The sequence below is a fragment of the Neofelis nebulosa genome, chromosome 5, assembly GCF_028018385.1.
Source record: "Neofelis nebulosa isolate mNeoNeb1 chromosome 5, mNeoNeb1.pri, whole genome shotgun sequence".
Classification (NCBI taxonomy): Eukaryota; Metazoa; Chordata; class Mammalia; order Carnivora; family Felidae; genus Neofelis; species Neofelis nebulosa.
The window spans coordinates 6,308,506-6,331,187 of NC_080786.1; the positions used below are offsets into that span (position 1 = coordinate 6,308,506).

The 22,682-nt window shown below is 41.2% G+C and overlaps 1 protein-coding gene across 2 annotated transcripts in view; it reads left to right on the forward strand.

Moving 5' to 3' along the window:
- OXSR1 (oxidative stress responsive kinase 1) overlaps window positions 1–20,083 on the forward strand; it is a 103,604-nt gene extending 83,521 nt beyond the window's left edge. For both annotated transcript variants that reach the window (XM_058729419.1, XM_058729420.1), the window contains 9 exons: window positions 175–240; window positions 3,053–3,175; window positions 7,773–7,808; window positions 11,351–11,497; window positions 13,141–13,205; window positions 14,085–14,137; window positions 15,699–15,767; window positions 16,633–16,697; window positions 17,354–20,083. In XM_058729419.1, coding sequence (XP_058585402.1) covers window positions 175–240; window positions 3,053–3,175; window positions 7,773–7,808; window positions 11,351–11,497; window positions 13,141–13,205; window positions 14,085–14,137; window positions 15,699–15,767; window positions 16,633–16,697; window positions 17,354–17,428 — 699 coding nt within the window. In that variant the 3' untranslated portion in view covers window positions 17,429–20,083. The remainder of the gene's footprint in view (window positions 1–174; window positions 241–3,052; window positions 3,176–7,772; window positions 7,809–11,350; window positions 11,498–13,140; window positions 13,206–14,084; window positions 14,138–15,698; window positions 15,768–16,632; window positions 16,698–17,353) is intronic.
- Window positions 20,084–22,682: the final 2,599 nt, after the last annotated feature.

Consider the following 22,682-nt stretch of genomic DNA (forward strand, 5'->3'; position numbering starts at 1 on the left):
TGGTAGTAATGTACTAAAGGAGCTTCAATTTCAGAATAAAAGAATGGAAGCGTTCCTCAGACTTCTTTATAAAAGTTACTATATGGTATTTTAATTGTGCTTGAATATTCTGTGTCAATTTCTGTGGTTCAATAAAAGCTTCTTTTAAGAAGAAAACGTATTTTTCCTCTGCAGAATAAAGAATTTCTTCAAGAAAAAATACTGCAGAGAGCACCAACTATTTCTGAAAGAGCTAAAAAGGTAAATGGGGATTTAACTCCAGTTTTCTAGGAAATTTGTTAGAGTAAATTTACTTCTGCATTTTGAAAGTATATGTTAAGTAATTCTTTGTTAATAGTATAGTACTCATTTTTTTCAATTCTTTAGCATCCTTTGATATATTTTTATTCATCAAATATCATTAGTCCACAGTATGCCTATGTGAACTGTCTACTAGAATGAAAAGGGATGTTACACAATTGATGAATTAATTCTGGACTCTATTAAATCACTGTTTGCAGGCAGCAGAGTGAATTTTGGAGTTGAGCCCTTTCCTCACACTACACAAAAACAGTGACGACCCACTAGGTTGATTATAATAAAAAAGACAGACAATAGCAAGTGTTGATAAAGATGTAGGGAAATTGGAACCCTCGCGCTACTGATGAAAATGTGAGGTGGTGCAGCCACGTTAGAAAGTAGTCTGGCAGTTTCTCAAAAGACTCAACAAAGCTTCCATATGAGCATATGAGGAGTTCCACTCCTAGGCATACCTGGGAGAATGGAAAACATGTACACACAAAGATGCGTACAGGAATGTTCCCAGCAGCATTATTCATAATAACCAAAAAGTGGAAACAACCCGATTTTTCATCTCTTGGTGAATGGATATATAAAATGTCATGTGTCCATATGATGAAATATTTATTCATCAGTAAAAAGAAATGAAGTGCTGATACATGTCCTAATGTGAGTAAAACCTTTAAAACCTTATGCTCATCATAAGCTGGTTATAAAAGACCACATATTATCTGATTCTATTTATGTGAAATGTCCGGAATAGGCAAACGTACAGAGACAAAGTGGATGCAAGGTTGCCCAGGACTGGGAGGATTGTACGGAAATGGGCAGTGACTGCTGATGGTTATGTGGTGTTTTTTGCGGTGTCGGGAAGTGAGGAAAGTGATCTGGATTTAATTGTAGAGATGGTTTCACAACTCTGAATATACTAAAAAAAAATGGAATTGTATGCCTTAAATGGTATTATTATATGGTATATGAATTATATCTCAATAAAGCTGTTACTTTAAATGTTTTTTACATGTTTATTTTTGAGAGAGAAAGAGACAGAGCATGAGTGGGGTACAGGGAGAGAGAGAGAAGGAAACACAGAATCCAAAGCAGGCTCCGGGTCTGACCTGTCAGCATAGAGCCCGACGTGGGGCCCGAACTCACAACCATGAGATCATGACCTGAGCCGAAGTCAGATGCCTAACCAACTGAACCACCCAGACGCCCCTAAAGCTGTTACTTTAGAAGAGGAGCATATAGACAGTGACACCTCCATGAACAAAAAGCTCTTGGAAATTGAAAACATCAGAGAAGAAATGAAAATATTCAATACACAGGTTGTATGGTACAGCTGAGGAAATTTCCCAGAAAATAGACCCCAGATGGCCAAGAGACAGATTACAGGAGAAAAAGACAACAACATTAGAGGATCATTTGAGAAGGTTCAGTCTTTGAGTAAAGAGTTCTAGAAAAGCAGAACCGAGAAAAACAAGGGAAATCACTGAAGAAATAATTCAAGAAAAACTTCCAAAACAGATAGTCCTGAATTTCCAGATTGAAAGAGCCCTAGTGCAATGAATGGAAATAGACCAGCACTAAGACACATTGCCATGCCAGCTCAGAATACTGGAGGCAGAAAAAAGATCCCATAGCTTCCAGGGAAAGGGGAAAGATCACGGACTGCTCCTCTGGAAGCCAGGTCACAATGAAGCAGTTGTGTGCAACATTATGAAAGAAAGTTTTTCTACTAACCCAGACTTTTTTACCAGGCAAACTATAAGTGAAGTGTAGGGATGGACTCGAAAAGTTGAGAAATGCATGGCTTCAGTTAATGTGCTATGCTAATAATGGAGGAAGTGCTTAAACTGAGAACAAGGAAGTCATGTGGTCCAGGAAACAGAGCTGTTGATAGAGTGAGATCTGAAGTCCAGAGCTGGTGTGAAACCAGTCTAGGTGGGAGGCTCTGGTGAGGGTCTTCCTCAGGAAGGTGATGAATACCTAATAATGTATATGAATATGGTGAGAGGAGATTTATACAGAGAATTTGAGGATGAATATGACAAGTACATAAAAATAAGCAAATATTAACTATAGGGGAAACAAAAAAGTTATACAGTGGAGGAAAGTAATTGTAATACACAATAAGACTTAACTGTATCATTTATACAATCATGTCATGGAAACACTGAATTTTGATTTAACCAAAATTACAATGTATCTTGAGAAAAGAGGGGGGTTGATAATAAGATTAACTTCTCATCTTTTATAGCTTGAAGTCCAGTAGATAATTCCTAAAACCAAAAATTCAAGGGGTAATAATAAGAACACAGTCTTAGAGAGATGAATGTTAATTTAAAAAGAATAAGCCAGAATGACTTAAAAGCGGCTCCCTCTGAGTAAGAGGATAAAAGTTAGGAAATTGCTGTTTTTCTTAACAAAACTTGTGCAGCTATAGTACTCTTGAAACTGTAGGCATAATTGTGATTTTTAAAATGAAAAAAGCAGAATCTTCTTTATCTTGGATTTATTTATTTTGGGGGCTGAAAAAACTTTTAAATTTCTCGGAACATGAAACCATTGATAAGATTTGGTCTGTGACTTCACAGAAGAAGGATTTGGATGGTGTTTGGGCTCAAGAGTATAGAAGCGTAGGGAAAGTCAGTCGTGGGAGTAAAGACCGATAGCAGAGCACAAAGAGCAAGTGAGGAGCAGAAGATATGTATACTATACCTAGTAAATACCAAGCACTACCATAATCCACATCTCCCTTCCTAATGTGCAGGTTCGGAGAGTGCCGGGTTCTAGTGGCCGCCTTCATAAGACAGAAGATGGCGGCTGGGAGTGGAGTGATGATGAATTTGATGAAGAAAGTGAGGAAGGGAAAGCAGCAATTTCACAACTCAGGGTAAGTTTTGTTAAACTGTGTGCTTTAGCTAGAGCTCTGTCTTTTTGTCTGAAGCCTCTGAGATGTGCTATATTCTTTGGTTCTGTTCAGTTTGACAGCTGAAGTGTGAGAAATACAAGTGTTAGCGATAGAATTTCCTTGAGCGAGTTATTAACAATAGGAACCCATTTAATTCTACGTGAAAAAGTGGACTGACACATCTGTTCGGATATGATATTTAGGGCATATGAAAATGACCAAAATCTAGAGAAGGGGACTACTGTGTCTGAGAATACACTTGATAGGATTAATGGCTGATGAGACATTGCAGAAGAAGAGATTATTGAACTTGAAAGCCTAACAATCAAAACTTTTTCCCTGAAGTCTGCAAACCTTCTGCCTGAAGAAGAACAATATACCTTTCTTCAGTTGGTATATCCTGGAGGGTGTATGTTTTGGTGTTTATGTACGTGGGTGCATGCGTGTGTGTGTGTGTGTGTGTGTGTGTGTGTGTAGACAGAGGTCTTGTTTTGGTTTTATTCTATCACTCTTGCCTAAAGTTAATGCCTCAAGTTGATTGTTAGGACTCATTCCTAAGAATAGAAATGTACATGAGAAATACTAATGTTTGAGGTTCATCTTGGCTTTTACTGCCTAGAACCTTTTTGTGGTATGAATGGTGGGTAGGTGGTACCCGCTCCGTCATAGCACTTATGACTTGCTGGTCAACATTGAAGACTTGTTGATCTTGTCAGCTGAAGTCTTTGAGTCTAGTCTTTTTGCAGAGCTAAGTTTGTAAAGACTTTGCCAAGGAAAATTGGTAAAAATTTATTACATTCCAACCTTGGAAAGCTCTTCAGGAGATAACAGATCTAAACATTTGATTACATACAATTGTGAGTTTATTAAAATGTGAGACTGTGTGTGTAAAGAGACTTTCTCCTTACTTTTTCATATGATTCCTCCTTAAATCAGTATTCTTTTGTAATGTTCTATTAAAGTGATCAGAGGAAGGTAGAGGTACATGAATCTTGTAGTTCTAGCTTCCTATGAAAGAGATGATACAGTGTTTTCTCTGACCAACACACAATATTTGGGAAGAAAAATTATAGTGTTTCAATGTCTGACTATTACCCCCTAGCTAACTGTAAGAGAAATTTATTTAAAATTTTGTAGTTCTGAAATACATATAAGATTTTATAATACACTGATATGTAAGCAGCATAGAGAATTATACACTTTTGTAGTTTTCACGTTAGCCATTTTTGATGCTGTGAATTCTTTTGTGAAAGGAGGGTCTTTTAAAACTAAACTGAACTATGTTGAAAGTAAATGCCATGATCACATGGAGTAGGGTGCAAGGATGGTTCAGTATTAGGAAATCTTGTGATATTAATAGGCCTAAAGAGAGGTCAAGTCATATTCTTATTTTGATATGTTCCAAAAAAGCTTTGACAAAATTCAGCACATATTCAAAATAGACTCTTACGGAGATCCAAATTTCCATCTTTATATCATTTCCTTTTTTGGAAGTTCTGAAGAACTTCCCTAAACAGTGTTTGTAGTGTGAATCTGTTGGTGATGATTTGCTTAAGGTTTTTTTGTCCAAAAATGTCTCCATTGTTTGTATCTTTGTTTTGAAGAGATACTTTTGCTAGGCATAGAATTTTAGAATGATAGGCTTTTTCTTTCAGTATTTTGAAGATGTTGTTTCACCATATTCTTGTTTGCATTGTTTCTGTTGAGAAATCTGGTATCCCTTGTCTTGTTCTTTTATAAGTTACATGTCTTTTTACTCTTGCTGCTTTTAATATTTTTTTTCTTTTTCAATGGTTTTTTGAGCAATTTGATTTTGATATGCCTGGGTTTATTTATTTTCATGTATCTGTGGGTGTGTAGATTTTTATCAAGTTTGGAAATTTTCAGCCATTATATTTTCAAATATTTTTTTCTGCCCTTCATGCACCTTGGAGGCTCCAATAACATGGATATTAGGCTGCTTAAAATTGTCTGCAAGTTCACTGATTTTCCTTTTTAAAAATTCTCTTTTTATTCAGTCTTATTTTGCACAGTTTCTGTTGTGGGCCTTCAAATTCAGTCATCTTTTCTTCTGCAATACCTGATTGCTGCTAATCCCATTCAGTGTATTTTATATCACAGACATGGTAATATTTTAGAAGTTTGATTGCATGCTTGTTCATTTTTTACACTTTCATGTCTCTACTTAACTTTTTGAAGCTAATGTGTATTATAACTATAGTATAGTGATAATAACCATTTTAATGTCCTTCTCTGCTCATTCTTCCATTTATGGGGCAGTTTTATTTGATTGACTGTTCCCTTCATTATGGCTTGAAAAGTGTTTTCCTGAGTTGAGGAAATAGGGCTAAGAGTCCAGGGAGACGGAAGCAGATAAAATCCGTAGAATACCAGGGAGGAGAGAGCTACACACAGAGAGAAGCTCAGAAGTCTGCAGAGGTTCCCTTTTGAGGGTTCAGTGGAATACTCTTCAAGGAATACATGTGAGAAAACTGCCTGAGACGGGATAGCAACACCCAGCCCTCACAGAGAGCCAGCAGCAGTGCCCATTTCCACCAGCCAGAGTGTGGAAACCTGTCATTCACAAGACATTGGGTAGAGTTCTCAGAAAGCTTGTCTACGTAGTGGGGAGCATATAGCCCTAGATTGAGCACTGCTCCAGATCCAGTCAACAACTCATAAAGCAAAATCCGAAAGGATGAAGCTGTTTCCAAGTAATTTGTACTCCAGAACAAAGCTCAAGAAGATTTATAGAAATACAAAATTATCAGCATGCAGCAAGATAATATTCACAGTATCTGGTATCCAATCAGAGGTTACCAGGTATGCAGAGAGTCAGGAAAACAAGAACAGTGAGCACAATTTATGCCCAGATCTTGGTCTTTAATGCCATTCTGTACTAAAAGAACAAGGGCCCCTTGGAGAAATGGCTGATTCCAGGGCTTACACAGGGAAAATACAAGATGACTCTGGAATATCTTCTTTTGTCAAAAAAAAAAAAAAGTGTTTTATTTAAAAAAAAAAAAAATCATAATAATACAAGGCCCAGATTGAATGAGCTCCCACTGACCAAATTAGAATTTAACTATCAAAATCCTTAAATGCAGTAATAATTTGTAAACCACTTAAAAACTAGGACTCTATGAGCCTGTGCCAATAATGAATAGGTAGATTATAAGTGGGGGAGAGGGATGGTTTTTCATTACAGTAAATTGCCGGTGCTGACTGGGAAATGTAGAGGAGTATTGGAGGGCAAAATCATCACTTTATAGCCAGGATAGCAGTCATAAAAATTAGGTCAGACAAGGATCATCAGTGGGTGCTAAGTATAGGGGAAATTTTTGATGAGCAGAATATTTTCAGGGTCTTGAAGTGTCTTCTCCACAGCTTGCCTATTAGTTACAAGGGGAAAAATAGTTACCGCATACTGGACAACTTGGCAAATGCCTGGACTAGCTGATGAAAATTAGCATGATTGTGGAATTTACTGAAATTTACTACTATAGTAGTATGAAGTTATAGAAGAGAATATCCCTGTTCTTAAGAAATACACAGTAATGGTTCAGTGGTAAACAGCTACAGTCTGTGCAACTAATTCTCAGATAGTACAAGAGCAATATGATTGGTTGTGTGTGTGTGTGTGTGTGTGTGTGTGTGTGTGTGTGTGTGTGTGTTCAAAAAGAGAGAAAGTGAACATCTAAACAATAAAGCAGATAAGGAAAAAAAGTTAATGGGTGAATCTGGGTCAGAGGTATACTTGTGTTCTTTGTACTGTTCTTATTCTAACAGAAATTTCTGTAAGTTTGAAATTATTTCCAAACATAAAGTTGAAAAGCGTGTTGGGTTGGCCATATACTTGCTGTGATATATTAGCTATCACCTGAACCTTGATTCTCTTCAATGAAATAGTGATGAAAACTTAAAAAAGCCTAAGCTAACCTTTTAAGTAGTCTAAATTTATGCTTGGTAGAATTTACCAGAAACTGATATTTGTTTAAAGATATGTTCAGGGTTTTGTTTTTTGTTTTTTTGTATTCTCCATTACCTGTATCCAGAATCACTACTAACTGTTATGGTTTACTAAATAAATTTAGCATAGATTTTTCAAGTGGCAGATTATACATTTGCCAAAATTTTCAGTTTTGGCTCAAGAGTGTTCTCCAGCTGAAGCCCATAATACAAATTACTCTGCTTTGAGGGTGTGTTGGATAATGAGCTTGAAGGCTTGCAGTTGGTCTAGGATATTATGTACATAACATGTTCATGATTAGTAGAAAGAATTGTACTTTGAAGAGTGTGACCTCCCTGCTGCCTGAGAACTCAGTCCCATGTTTGTTTATAAACCTCAAGTTGGGAACTGTTAAAATACCATAGAACATTGATGTATTGAAGGCTACCTGGACAAAGAATACAATAGCATCATGATATTTTCTTTTTCCAGAAAACTTTCACTAGAGTTACCAGTGACTTAATGGATCAGAATGAAATGGAGTTTACTTGCATTTCAACATTCAGTGCAGTTTGGAACTACAAGTAACCTAAGTTTTGAGTTAATAAGCCTTTTTTGTATTTCTTTTAGTCTCCCCGAGTGAAAGAATCATTATCAAATTCTGAGGTAAGTAGTTGTGGGTTTTGAGTCATTAAAGTGTGTGTGCTTTTGTTTTGTTTTTAATGGTAAGCACATTTTTTTTTCTATATGTGCCTAAATGGGAATGAGAATTTGTAGCAGCCAAATTTCATCAGAGGTATCGATTCTGAGTTTGAATGGGCTTCTGCAGTAAGTCGGCGCCATTGCACTCATTTCAAAAGTTGGCCTGCGGGCACCTGGGGGCTGAGTCAATTAAGCGATCCCACAGTTTGTGAGTTCGAGCCCCGCATCAGGCTCTGTGCTGCCAGTGCAGAGCCTGGAGCCTGCTTCTGATTCTGTGTCTCATTCTCTCTCCGCCCCTCCCCCCACTTGTGCTCTGTCTCTCAAAAATAAATAAACATTAAAAAAAAAAAAAAGGTTGGCTTGGAGGCCCAGGAAGTTCTTCCTTCCTTTCCTGCCTGACTTTATGAATTGCTTTTTTGGCTTGGGCCGCCTAAAGTGGAAAGTCGTCTTTTTGCATTAATCTGTCCAGGAATTTGTCGTATGCTACCTATCGTTTTTGGGTTTCACCCTTCTGTCATCTTCTCTTGTCATATACATTATGTTGTCTTTAGTTGTTGCCTCATTATGATAGGCAGTCCTACTAAACAGAATCCTGTTGGGCTGGCCTGCCTTACGCTCATTACGTGAAGATAGCAATCATTTTGGGGGATGCATTTTTCCTTCGGGCAGCATCTACATTCCAGGCTCAGTAGTGATTTACCAGTTCCACATCTTGGCCCGTTAAATCAGTTTGGTTTTGCCCCTATTCTTAGAAGTTGCTTTTTTCCCCACTTGATTTGTGTGTATAGTATACAATTTTGTACACGATTATGTACAGGATTTGTCTACATGGTATCACATAGTTTAAGACTGAAAATAAATACTGCACTTCAGCATATTAACAGGCCAGTTATGTCAGAACTTACATCAGCACTGCGATTCATTAAGATTTCTGGTTCCTCCTTGTGCTACCTGGTGGAATTGCATCTCCTTACCCCTTGAAGTTACTCGTGGCCATGGCAGTTGCTTTGGGCAATGAAATGTTAGCAGAAGGAAGAGCCTTTCTGTTCCCTGGGTCCCCTTACCCCTGCCACCACAGCCTGCGTCCCTGAATGAGGATGATCCCAAACTTAGCCTCTGCTAAGAAAAGAAATAACTTTTCTTCTTATGATTTTCTGAGCATTTAAGATTATTTCTTACTCTAACCTAATCTAGACTAATTAATTCTTAGTTTCTCCAAAGTTGAGTGGAGAGGGTATTTTACAGTTTACCCAGAGTTGTTCGTGTGATCTTCTTGTCCCTTTGCCTCAGTGGCATTCCCACATGGACTCTCACAAGCTCATACTCATACTTCAGGGCTCGTTGCTTTGTTATGTTTGAAATTGTGGTGAAACAGACATAGCATAAAAGTTACCATCTTAACCATTTTTGTGGGTGCAGTTCAGTGCCTTTCAGTACATTCACACTGTTGTGCAACCATCACCAACTGTGCAACTCCAGATTAGCAGTCACCCCATTTTTTCCTCCCCCCCAGCCCCTGGCAGCCACCGTTCTATATATACCTCATGAAAGTGGAATCATAAACCATAAGTCCTTTGAGACTGCCTTTTTTCACTTAGCATAATGCCCTCTGGGTTCATCCATGTAATATGTGTCAGAACTTCCTTCCTCCCTCCCTTTTTAAGGCTGAATAATATTCCATTGTGGGTATGTATCATATTTGTTTTTCCTTTCCACTGGACAGACAGTTGCGTTGTTTTCACCTTTAGCCTGTTGTGAATGATTCCAGTGTGAACATGGCTACACAAATATCTGTTCGAGTTCTTACTTTTAATTCTTTGGGGCTTACCCAGAAGGGAATTGCTGGATCATATGATAATTCTATTTTTAACTTTCTGAGGAATCACCTTACTGTTTTCCATAGTGGCTGCACTATTTTACATTGTCATCTGCAGTGCTCAAGGTTCCAATTTCTCTATATCCTCTCATTGCTTTGTTTTGTATAACCTTTCAGTTAATATAAGTTAGCATATATGTGCATGCAATTTGGAAACTGCCCTTTTGAAATAGTGCTAATACTCCTATTTAATATTTTCAAATCTTTTTTTTTTTTTAAAGATTTTTTTATTTTTAAGTAATCTCTGTACCCAACATGAGGCTCAAACTCACAATCCCAAGATCAAGAGCCACACAACTCTGCCGACTGGGCCCACCAGGTGCCCCATCAATTTCAAACTAATCTTACGTTCTCTTTTTCTATCAAAATTCAGAACCACAGAATTACTTTTTTTTTTTTTAATTTTTTTGATGTTTATTTCTTTTTGAGAGAGAAAGAGAAAGATAGAGTGTGAATAGGGGAGGGGCAAGAGAGAAGGAGACACAGAATCTGAGCCCAAACTCATGAACTGCAAGATCATGACCTGAGCCAAAGTTGGTTGCCTAACCCACTGAACCACCCAGGTGCCCCAGCACCAGAGTTACTTGAATTTCCTCTGTATGAAGCTAAATGAATACAAAACCTTACTTCTTTGCCTCTCAATTTTGTTTACATACTGTCAGCCCTTAGACCTCTCTTGTTGACTTTTCAGTTATTTTCTCTTTCAACTGTTAAGTTTTAGCCATTGTACTTTTTTCATCAACTTATAATTTTGAATATGTTCACCTTGATTTTATACTCAACATCAGTCTTTCCCCCCCAAGTTTCCTAACTAAAATTTATGAAATCTTTCAACCATGCAAAATAGATATATAATGTCTATGTTGGCTTTCGGTCTTGAAAAGCATTTCAGATATTTTAATGAATCATTGGTTAATTGTTTTTCTTTATAAGTAATAGAAAGTTCCAAGACATAGAAAAATGTAGCTTCTGTAATTTCCCTTTACTACTTAAGTTTGCATCTTAGAGGTGCTATTTGATTGGGCAAAGAGGGTAGAATAGATGTAGTTGAAAGTAAATATGATGTAATGAAATGCTATTCTGAAGAAAAAAATGAACTACTGGTATATAGGCTGTAATATGGCTAAACCTCAGAAAACTGTGCTAAGTGAAATAAGCCAGACACAACAGAGAGCATGCACTTCACTTACATGAAAGATCCAGAAAAGGCAAACTCATAGGGACAGGAAGTAATCAGTGGTTGCCTAGGGCTGGGTGTGGGAGCTGGAGGAATTAAATGTCAATGGGCACAAGAGAACTTTCTGAGTTGACGGGAATGTTCTAAAACTAGATCGTAGTGATGTTTGCACAAGTATAAATTTTCTAGAAACCACTGAATTGTATACTTACAGTGGGTGAATTTAGTGGGATATGAATTACATCTCACAAAAGTTGTTATAACAAAAAAGCCTGGTAGAAATATTTGACTTCCATTTGAAGTAGATGTATTCAAGAGATGTAGAGATGTGCCAGGACGCCACACAAACACTGCTCTGAAAGTGTCACCCTGGGAGGCCCTGCCTGCCCGTCAATACACCTCCCTCCCTTTCCACTCAACTGAAGCAGCACTGTGTGTATCTTCTTGTTACAGCTATTTCCGACAGCTGATCCCGTGGGTACTTTACTCCAAGTTCCAGAACAGATTTCTGCTCATCTACCTCAGCCAGCCGGGCACACGCCTGCACAGCCAACTCAAGTCTGTCCCCCAGCCCCCGCAGAGCCGGCAAAAACAGCCCAGGTAAGCAGGAGTGCACTTGAGCGGTCTGCCTTCTGGGTAGATGAAGAAAGCAGAGATTGACGTGGAACACAACCTTATGTAGTGAGGTTGCTGTGGTGGGAGATTTTGAAACAAGTTAGAGGTTCTGTTCTCACAGTTTTAAATGTATACAAATAGGCGAGTTTTTCAAGGATCCCACAGGTTTTTAAGCAGCATAATAAGTTAATGACGGATAACATGAACCACATTCCAAACATCAGAAATTCGGGAGGTAGTTTCCGGTCAGCTTTTTATGAGCTCATTATTATTCTGCGGCCGCTGGAGTTCGTCTCACACTAGGATTGTCAGCAATTCTGTTTCCTTTTCTTTCGCTTATGCTTGCATTATCGATACCGTCTCCCGTCCATGATTTTCTTGTTTTCCTCTTTTTTAAGATATTTATCAATTTTGTGAGGGTTGATTTCATTAAAGTGAAGTGATGTAATCCATAAATGCACGTGGTCAGTCACACACAAAAATCATGAATACTCATACACTGAAAGCAGTCAAGGGAGTGAGGGCCCCACTGTGTGTGAATCCCTCCCTCGCTTCCCTCAGGAAATTCCAAATGCCGTGCAGAACACGTGACCTTATGCCCCATGGTTAGAGTAAGCTTTCCAGAGTCTATTCATTTATTAGACATTGGAGACTTCATTTTTTTTCCCCCTAACATTTTCAATAGAAAGAGGTAAAAATGCAAGTTCTGATTTTTTTTTTTCTTTTGTGTCCCCGTGATGGTCTGCCTTTAGAGACCACTGCTTTGAGAAGCTTCCGGTTAGTCACGGTGCTGACTTTATGTAACCTTTCCATCGAACCCAAGCTTTCTTTTCATTTCTTTCCATCATATTGGAAAAGATACATTTATCTTATGAAAACTGATGGAAAGATTGGATTTACTTTATAAACGACTTAAATAGAATGTGTCTTCTCTAGTAAGCAAGGAATAACTTAACAGTTTTCAGAGAGGATTCGTTTAGCCATCAGAAGATCTGGAACCTCCAGGCCAGGTGGATTCCTGAGGCACAGCCAGTTTAGATCCTATCTTGTACATTGCTATGTGATACGCTGGCAGATTTTTTAAAGTTTGTTTATTTATTTTGGGAGAGAGAGAGCATGCACAGGTAGAGGAGGGGCAGAGAGGGGGAGAGAGAATCCCAAGCAGGCTCCATACTGTCATTGCAGAGCCCCATGCGGGGCCTGGACCCGTGACCGTGAGATCACGTCCCGAGCCTAAACCAAGAGCTTAACTGACTGGTGCCACCCAGGCGCCCCTACACTGGCAGAATTTTTAAAGGGAAAAACCCAGCCTTCGTGTTTTTCACCCTTGTAGAAGGAAACAAGGATCTGAAAACTGCAAACTATAAACGGCTGTGTATGGAATTTCACGTGGGGTTGAGAATTATCTTTCTAACTGTGCTTGACTCGTGCTGGCACTTGGTTCTTTTTGTTGCCTTGGAGTGCATGTCCTCCCAGAGCAGGGAACATGTCCCAGGGACTGGTCTGGCCTCCCCTGGAGATGAAGGAAATTGCCGCCACGTGGACATTTCCTCTGCTGGTGACCGTGAGTGAGTAACCTCCGTGCTTGGTAGACCAGACACTGACTTTATACTGTCAACGATTTTTAGGCTCCGCCTTCAGGAGCAGGCTCACAAGAAGCCAAGATCCCAGTCAGCCTCGTACTCAGATTAAGGCAAGTAAACAGCTTCTGTTTGTTTCCTCAATACTCTAAAGATGCTTTTCTTCCTCTTTGCAAGTAACTCTTTTTTCGCGAGTGAGGGAGGGGCAGAGAGAGGGAGACAGAATCCGAAGCAGGCTCCAGGCTCCGAACTGTCGGCACAGAGCCCGACGCAGGGCTCGAACTCATGAACGGCAAGATCATGACCTGAGCCGAAGTTGGACGCTTAAGCGACGGAGCCACCAAGGCACCCCATATTCTGCTCATTTTTTAATTGGATCATTTGGGGTTTTTGGTGTTAAGTTGTGTAAGTTCTTTATATAATTTTAGATACTAACCCTCCCGTCCTGTATCATTTATCATTTTAATTATACCTTCCGGGGCTCTTACATTTTCCTCTTAGTTTTATATGATCGTCTTAGTGGGAATAAGCACCGGAGTACACATGTCAGATTCACCTCAAAAGCATGAGGGCTTTTTTGGTTTGGTTTTGTTTACTTCGTGCTTGGGATTTTCCCCTCCATTTATTTATTTCCAGTATAATTAACATACATTGCCATATTAGTTTCAGGTGTATACTGTAGTGATTCAGCAATTCCATACATTACTCGGTGCTCATCACAATAAGTGTGCCCTTAATCCCCTTCTCCTCTTAGCATGAGGTTTTTATATTCTGCAGTGGAGAATATAAGTTAAAAGGGTTGTAAGACTGTTAGATGCTCACTCTTCAGTTGTTTGGTCTGTTCCCTACACTGTGAGCATGTTAGAACAAATCATATGATCTATGGGAATAGAAAGAACGTTCTTTCTTGAGGCACAGCTTTCCTAGTACATGTTGGCAGCATCTGTATGCATGAATTCAGTTGACTTTACACATTCTGTTTTCTTTCATAGGAATTCAAAAAAAGAACTAAATGATATTCGATTCGAGTTTACTCCTGGGAGAGGTGAGACATCAAAAACATTGAAAACAAAATAACTTCTAATTTATTATTTAATGAAATATATCATGAAGTTTTTGTCCTTTGGATATATTTTGCTTTTAAAAGATGATGAAAACGTTCTTGGTTTAAAGGTTTGGGGTAGCATATGAATACAATTCAAATACAATTTATTTGCTACTAACCTCATTTATAAAACCTACCGTAATACCAACAGTAACGAGTGTAGCTCTAATCTGCGGCCTACTATAGTAGGCCAGGCATTGTGCTAAACATTATATCGCATTAAATTCTCAGAGCAGCCCCTAAGGAAGGATTATGGTCTCCATTGCATAGATGATGAAGTTAGAGAGTGGGGAGGTTACTTGTTGCTATTCACACAGCTGGAAAGAGGAGCAGCCAGAATTCATATCCACATTTGTCAGGGTGCAGATTTCTTACTCTTCTCACTGAACACGGTTTTCCTTCTCCATGACAGTGAAGAAGAAACAAGGCTTCCAGGCTCCTCTCTCCCCAGGCTGAAGCTGAGCCCTGACATGCATAGCTTCTGGCCTTGAACTTCTCCCTGAGATGAGGCTTGTTTCTTTCTTGCCTTTGTTACTCAGGGTTCAGATTGGGGAGGTGGCCTGACTCCAGCACATTTGTCCTTTGTGCCGTGCTTGGTCTCCCCGCTATCTTGGTATCATCAGTAACTAAGTACGAAAGAGAACAGATACAGATGTGCAGAGGTGTATCTGTTTCACTGTTTAAAACCAGGAAGAGTCACATACTAAGGAACTAATTCAAATCACTGGTAATCACTGGGTTCTGCTCCTGAAGCCAAGACTACATGGCATGGTAACTAACTTGAGAATTAAAAAAAACAAACACACACACACTGGTCATCAGCTCAAATGTGTGCCCGCCCCCTCCCCCCCGAGGTCCTCCTGTTCCTCTGGGGGGCTCAGTGTTCAGCAGCCCTGAGTCACAGTTGGAGATGAGATCAGCTTAGGGACGCTCTCTCCTTGTCTTTTCATTTCTGTTACACCCATCAATCCGATTGTGCCACCTAAAGTAACAACTAGATACGAAGAAAAGCCCACCGGAATAAAAAAGAAAGTAACTTCAGCAAAACCCTTGGGGTGTGATCTCCAAAGGGAAGAGATTACAATTTGCTCTTTCAAGGTGTACTTGAAAATAAAGCATTTTGTTGTATTAGCCCTGGAGGTGTTGCACGCTCGCGGTCGCCTCTCAGAGCTGATGGGGCTCGGGGCCACGGTGACCCTCAGAATAGGAGTTTCCCCTGCGGCATCACTGCGGGGGCTCTTTTGAGCAGAACCTGTAGTCCTCTAAATTACACCATTCCGTAGGTTACCTTTACATCGAGCTGATATTGGCCGTCTGGCTGCTATAGATTCAGCCCTCTAGCCAGCCCCAGTGGTGGGAGGAACCTTCATGTGGGGAGAGGACTCCACCTGCCTCCTTGGTTCTGTGGATCTAGCAGCTAGCCTGGGCCTGGCAGTGCCAGCGCCTCCTCTGAGAGGTAGTAGTGATGTGACAAAGAGCACCTTCTGCTTTGTCCCCACAGATACCGCCGAGGGCGTCTCTCAGGAACTTATTTCTGCTGGCCTGGTCGATGGAAGGGATTTAGTAATAGGTAACTACTTTGTGCTCTGCCCTGTGCCCCTGTGTCTCTGTCGGTGTATCGAGGACCTAGAAAACCAGGTCTGTCTCATTGAGCAGGTCTCGCGGGTCTTGGGACGGTCCTGGTGTTGCTGAAATAACAGCTATTGGGGACAGTTCCTCACAAAACAGAAAGTCTCCTTTCTACGTTTGTGACTTGCAGTGGCAGTGAGTCGAGGCGCACTTTAGGTCTCTGGGAAATACTAGTAGGACTGATGACATAAGTCACGAGTTAAAGTAAGCTTAGCCACATCTAGTCCATTTCGGAGGGTGAAACTCGACCCTTCTAGAGCTAAGAGGTAAGCCAAAGTCATTAGAGGTTTATTCCTCGAAGAAGCAGGAAATAAGAAAAGGCACAGTCGGCCCATGTGTACATGTTATTGAAGGAAAAGACCATTGTCTACGGCCAAGCAGCAAGTGTTTCTGTAAAGGACCCGATAGTAAGTAGCTTAGGCTTTGTGGCCCATGCACTGTCTTCGTCCTCTTTAAACCATTCCCGGCCCACAGCCAGACTAGAAACAGGCTGCTGGCCAGAGTTGGCCAGCTCCCAGTCTAGAGCTTTCTGGCCCAGGAGTAGGCAAATCCTACCTCTTTCACCTGTGTGTTTTGTCCCAGTTAATACAGTATCCTAAAGAAAGTTAATCTGACCACGATTCAAGATTTATTTGTGCTACTTAGGGTTAAGTTTAAAAGATAACTTTTGTTTAGGGAGTGACTTATCTTTCTGCTTCCATCTCGGTTGACCATAGAAGATTCTGAGCTACCGTTTAAGTTTTTAAAGTATGGTGGAAAGTAGAGATTACTTAGCTTCTCATTACTTTCTGTTTGTGTGATTACAGTGGCAGCGAATTTGCAGAAAATTGTGGAAGAACCTCAGTCAAATCGATCTGTCACTTTCAAACTGGTATTCATCCCTTCTTCTTTAAACTATCTTTACACAGCAGCAGCCTCTGCAGAACCAGTTTCTATATTCCCTGAGTGATGAGAATATTAAAATATGGTGGATTGTATTCATTTAGCCTTCCTGAGGCCCTAGGCTGATGTCGCTTTTTTTTTTTTAATTTTTTTTTTTTTTTTTTTTTTTTTTTTTTTTTTTTTCTGAGAGAGAGAGAGAGAGAGCGAGAGCGAGAGCTGGGTGGGGGCAGAGAGAGAAGGAGAGAGAGATCCCAAGCAAGCTCTGGGCTGTCGGCGCAGATCCTGATGCGGGGCTCAAACTCATGAAACATGAGCCGAAACCAGTAGTTTGGACGCTTAACCTGAGCCACCCAGGCGCCCCCTGATGTCTCCTTTTGAATGTCCTCTCTTCCCCTCTCCCTCCCAGGAAGCCTCCTACCCCACGCCCTTGACTCCTCTCAAGAGAGTATTAGCCAGTCTGACTCCAGCTTTTTACCCAGCCCCCACCTTTTCTGGAAAAGACACTTGATCTGCCCCCCCGTTTGTATCCCAGGGACCTGTCCCCCACTGTCTTCCTTCCCACAGTCCTTGTGTCAGTCAGTTTCAATTGCTACCTGCGATTTTGTTCACAAGTAGCCACAGCTTCTTATTTTGTTTGATTCCTAGGCATCTGGTGTCGAAGGCTCGGATATTCCTGATGATGGGAAACTAATAGGATTTGCCCAGCTCAGCATCAGCTAAACCACAGCCCTGGAAGAGGCGGCCTAAGGAGATTCCACACATGCGTATCTCTGTTGCTTCTGTTGGCCTAAACCCACTACTGCCAAAGAACCCAGCGACAAACCTCCCGGCTAGGAGCTTTAGAGGTCTTTCTTTATGTTCTTCCTGCCATCATTTCCCCTTTTTCCCACAGGGAGAGAAAAGTCGGATCACCAGTGGCCAGCATCCCTTTAAAGAGTTCCGTTAGTAAACTTACCGCGCGTGTCCCCTGTCTTCCTCCATCTGAGAAGGGGTCCACGTGCCTCAAGGCCCAGGAGGGAGATCGGTCAGCTCATCTTGCCTTACTCCAATGATGGCGCTGGGTGGAAAGTAGCAGCTATATTGGGCTTCCTCCTCCTGCCTGTTCCCCCACACCTGACAGGATGTGGGCATCTTGGGATATCTCTTTACCACTGAAGTAGCACCTAAAAGGCGATTGTTTAGCTGGAGCCCAGAGAATTTAATTTAGTGATTTTTTTTTTTTTTTTTTTTTAATCTGTTGTGAATTCTAGCAACCTTTGTTAGGAAAAAGCACAGCCTCAGAGGAGGCAGCCTAAACTGTGTTTTTGTTTTGTTCATGTTTCTAAGCGTTTTGCTGAAGCTGCTCTCAGGCACCCCTCTTCATCCCTCCCTCCAGAAAGGGTTGCTAGCCTTAACTTCAGCTGGTGCAAAACATCTGTAGTCGAACTTCAAGCCATCAGATCCTTCAAAGTGGAAGTTTGGACCTATTGTAGTGAAAACACCGAGTAATGGCCTATAAAAGTGAACTTTCCCAGCAGTGGTTTTGAACAGGAAAAAGCAAAAGTCATATCATTGTGGAAGTATTTATTTTCGAATCTTAAAAAAATTCAGTTGAGGAAAAACTGCTCCTCAGTCCTCCCGTGAAAATTTGCCTGGCCTCCACGTCATGAGGAAATGAAAGGCTGAGCTCTCTACAGCAATAAAGGAGCCTCTCCAGGCCAGCGAGGCCTGCCTTCCGCCCCTCTCCTGCACTGACCCTTTGGAGGGGGTCCACACTTCTGTGTGCTGAACCCGACCCAGGACGGAAAGTGAAACCACATGTGCCGTGACTTTTAGGATTTATGAGTAGACAGTGTTCATCTGATTTTCTATAGAAGTAATATAAATTATTCTTTAGGTTTCGAAACGAGCACTCATAATGCAATATGTGAGTAGTCGGTGGGGCCGATTTTCTTTCCTACTGCTTCACAGTCAGCCTTTGTCTAACTGCAAGTAGCCCTAACAATTTTTGTATTCGAAAGGGACACTCGATCTGGCCTTAAAATGACACACAAAGATGGGCTGTGGCCCCATGGAAAGGGGAGAGTTGCCTCTTACAGAATCGCTCAGGCCCTTTCCAGCACTGTTGGTCTGTGAATAACAAGATCGCTTCGCCTAGTTTTCTCTCGGAGAGTCTCTGGAAACCTCCCCCACAACTGAGTCGTCACAGCTTTTGTTTCTCATTCTGAGCTTGTAGTTTCAGTCATGGGTTTTCTTCCCCTGCCCTGGGTACAAAGACATACTGGGAAAGGAGTGGATGTTGGGGAGAAGGAGGGGGGGGGGCGGGTTTGGGATGGCAAGTTGGGAGGAAAGTAAATGAGAGGATCACACACCAAAGTCCAGGGTCCCAGCAGGATTGGTAAGAAGAGGGAGCGTGCTGAGCCTAGTGAAGGAAGAGAAGATTGATCAGCTTGCTGGAAAAATATTTAGCTTTTCTTTCTCTCTCTCTCTCTCTTTTTTTTTTCTTTAGGCGGGTGGGAAGAATGAGGGCCGGGAGGTGGGAATAAGAGGACAGTGTCCTCTTTGGCACAAGATTAGTGGCTTGCCTTAAAGTCCATATTTTGGTTTCAAGCAAGCCATCATCATCTACTTACTGATAAATCCAAGGGGTGGTGGCATCACTCTTTTCTGGCATTTTCTTTGGAGGTGGTCTGGAGCCCAGGCTGGGGGTCAGCGGCATCCCACTCCCCTGTTCAGTTTCTCCAGCCAGCCATTACCTTTGAATGACAGTGGGACATGTTTGAATGACAGCATGCCAATAGCAGTGGGCTGGGGCTTTCTTTTTCTTTTCGGTTCATTTTTTGCCCTGCTGGGAACTAGGAGCCAGACACCAAGCCTTAGGACAGTGTTCTCTCTTCTTCTGCATGATGTATGGTGGACTCCCTTTGCTGACTTACACAGTGATGCTGAGAAAATACGTGAACAGAAACTTCCCAGGTGGGACAGCACGTGACACATTGAGAGACCTTGCTCCTTTCCAGGAGTGGTGGTTCGGGGTGCACCTCTGTCTTTGAGTCCCCAGGATCCCCTGGTCCCTGGGGGTAGGGACTAATTCAGCACAAGGTAACATGTGCCAATGCTATTTGTGAAATGTATGGTCTTATTCCAAATGACTAATGGATTTGTTTGGGTTTTTCGCTTAAGTTTTGAACCAAATCCTAGAGCCAGCTGATACTATTTAATAATCTGAGGATAGAATAATGGTGTATCGATAAATGGAGGTTCCTCCTTATGACGTATGCTAGATTATGGAAGATGTAAAATATTTGACCTTCCCCCTCCCTTTTTTTGACTTTGTATTTTGCTGCATGTTTCCTTCATTTTTAATAAAGAGTAAATTGTCTGTGGTGGTGTAAAGATTCTTTAAAAAAATCTTTTTTAATGTTTATTTTTGAGAGAGAAACAGAGTGCAAGCAGGGGCAGGAGCAGAGAGAGAGAGAGAGGGAGACACAGAATCTGAAGCAGGCTCTAGGCTCTTAAGCCTTCAGCACAGAGCCCGATGCAAGGCTCGAACTTACCAACCATAAGATCATGACCTGAGGGGCGCCTGGGTGGCTCAGTCGGTTAAGCATCCGACTTCGGCTCAGGTCATGATCTCACACTCCGCGAGTTCAAGCCCCATGTCGGGCTCTGTGCTGACAGCTCGGAGCCTGGAGCCTGCTTCAGATTCTGTGTCTCCCTCTCTCTGACCCTCCCCTGTTCATACTCTGTCTCTCTCTGTCTCAAAAATAAATAAACATTTAAAAATAATAATAATATAAGATCATGACCTGAGCCGAAGCTGGGCGCTTGACTAAGCCACCGACGTGCCCCAAAGATTATTTTATATTTTTAGTGCTTGTGGGTGGGGGGCAGTGAGGAGTGGGTCAGGGAGTCACTACTTAATTTTTCATGTGAATGGAGAAGAACCAAAATGTACATAAGCTAAAAAATGTGTGAATTGATCTACAGGTTCCGTAGAACAGCTTAAAACCATCGTACGAATGGGGAAACTAAGATCCCGAAGGGAGAGAGAAGATCTGGCCAGGGAAATCTGATATGGTGGGGTGTGGGATTTCCTTGTATTTATGTTTTCTGTTTGACTCCGCTCGGGCTTTTGGATAGGGGAAAGATGCAAGATTTGAGCTCTTGGGAGTCTTTCTGGAAAATTCAGCAGGGCTGAACTTGTCCCTCTTTGGCTTTGATATCGAAATGGTGGGGTCACACGTGAGATTGTAGGCTCCTCTGTATTCCTCCACCACCTTGCGGATAAGTAATCTCTAATTGAATTTGCTTTCAAGATAAGCAGGCTGTAAAAGTGGACTCTGACTACTGTGGGGACAGAGGAGGTGCTAGTCACTCAAAAGTGATCGAGATGTATGTGGGGAGAGGAAGGAGGTGGCGGGGCAAGGGTAAATAGAACCTTTCCGTTGCCCGTTTTCTAACAAGGTCAGATGTTGTCAAGAGGCCTGATTCCTTAGCTCTTCCTCATTGTAGTAACAATTCTCAGTGCAACAGTTCATGGATTTCTCCTTTGGACCAGCTCATCTACACAACATTTTTTGCCTTTTGTTGTTGTTGTTTTTTTTTAAATAGACTTCCTTTTTTAGAGCAGTTTTAGTTTCACAGCAAAACTAAACAAAGTACACAGACTTGCATGTACCCTTTGACCCCACACGCGCGCAGCTTCCCCCACAACCGGCACCACAGTGGTATGCTCGTTACAGTCAATGAAGGTTCATTGACAGTAACACGTCCTTATCACCCCAAGACGATGGTTGACGTTCAGGTTCACTCTTGGCTGTTGTACATTCTATATAGATTTAGAGAAATACATAGTGACACGTATCCATTGTTATATAGAATAGCTTCACTACCCTAAAGTCCCCTGTACTCCACCTGTCCTCTCCCTTCCCACTAGTCCTGGGCAACCACTCATCTTTTTAGCGTCGCCACAGTTTTGCCTTTTCCAGAGTGTCTTGTAGTTAGAATCCTACAGTGTGTATGTAGCCTTTTCAGAATGGCTTCTTTTGCTTATAGTAATAGGCATTTCACTGTGTGTGTGTGTGTGTGTGGTTTGATAGCTCGTTTCTTTTTAATGCTGAATAATAATATTCTTTGGATGTACCACAGTTTATTAATCCAATTGCCTATGGGTTTCTGTCAAGTTTTGACAATTAGGAATCAAGCTGCAGTAAACATCTGTATGGAGGTTTTGTGTAGATATGTTTTTAATTCCTTTGGGTAAATACCAGGGAGCCCAATTGTGGATTGTATGGTAAAAGTATAGTTCTGTAAGAAACCCCCAGCTGTCTTTCAAAGTGGCTGTACCATTTTGCGTTCCCACCAATGAATGAGAGACTTCCCGTTGCTCTACATCCTTGCCACCATTTGGTGTTGTCAGTGTACAAGTTGAAGGTTCGTGGCAACCCTGCGTGGAGCATGCCTCCCAGTACCATTGTTCCAACAGCATTTGCTCACCTTGTGTCTCTGTGTCAATAAAGTGTTTTTTAATTAAGGTATGTACATTGTTGGTGTGCTTGGGTGGCTCAGTTGGTTAAGCGTTGGGCTCTTGATTTCGGCTTATGGTTCATGAGATTGAGCCCCACATCGGGCTCTGTGCTGACAGCATGGAGCCTGCTTGGAATTCTCTCTCTTCCCCTCCCCCACTCTCTCTCAAAATAAAAAAGCTTAAAAGGTATATATGTTGTTATTGTAGACATAATGCTATCACACACTCAGTAGACTACCACGTATTGTAAACATAACTTTTATATGCAGTGGGAAATGAAAAAAGTCGTTTGACTTGGTTTACTGCAATGTTTGCCTTATTGCAGTGATCCTGAACCCAACCAGCATTATCTCCAACATATGCCCTATGTCTGGGTTGTTTTGTTTTGTTTTGTTTTGTTTTGTTTTGTTTTGTTTTGTTTTTTGAGAGAGAAAGAAAGTGCAAGCAGGGGAGGGGCAAAAAGAG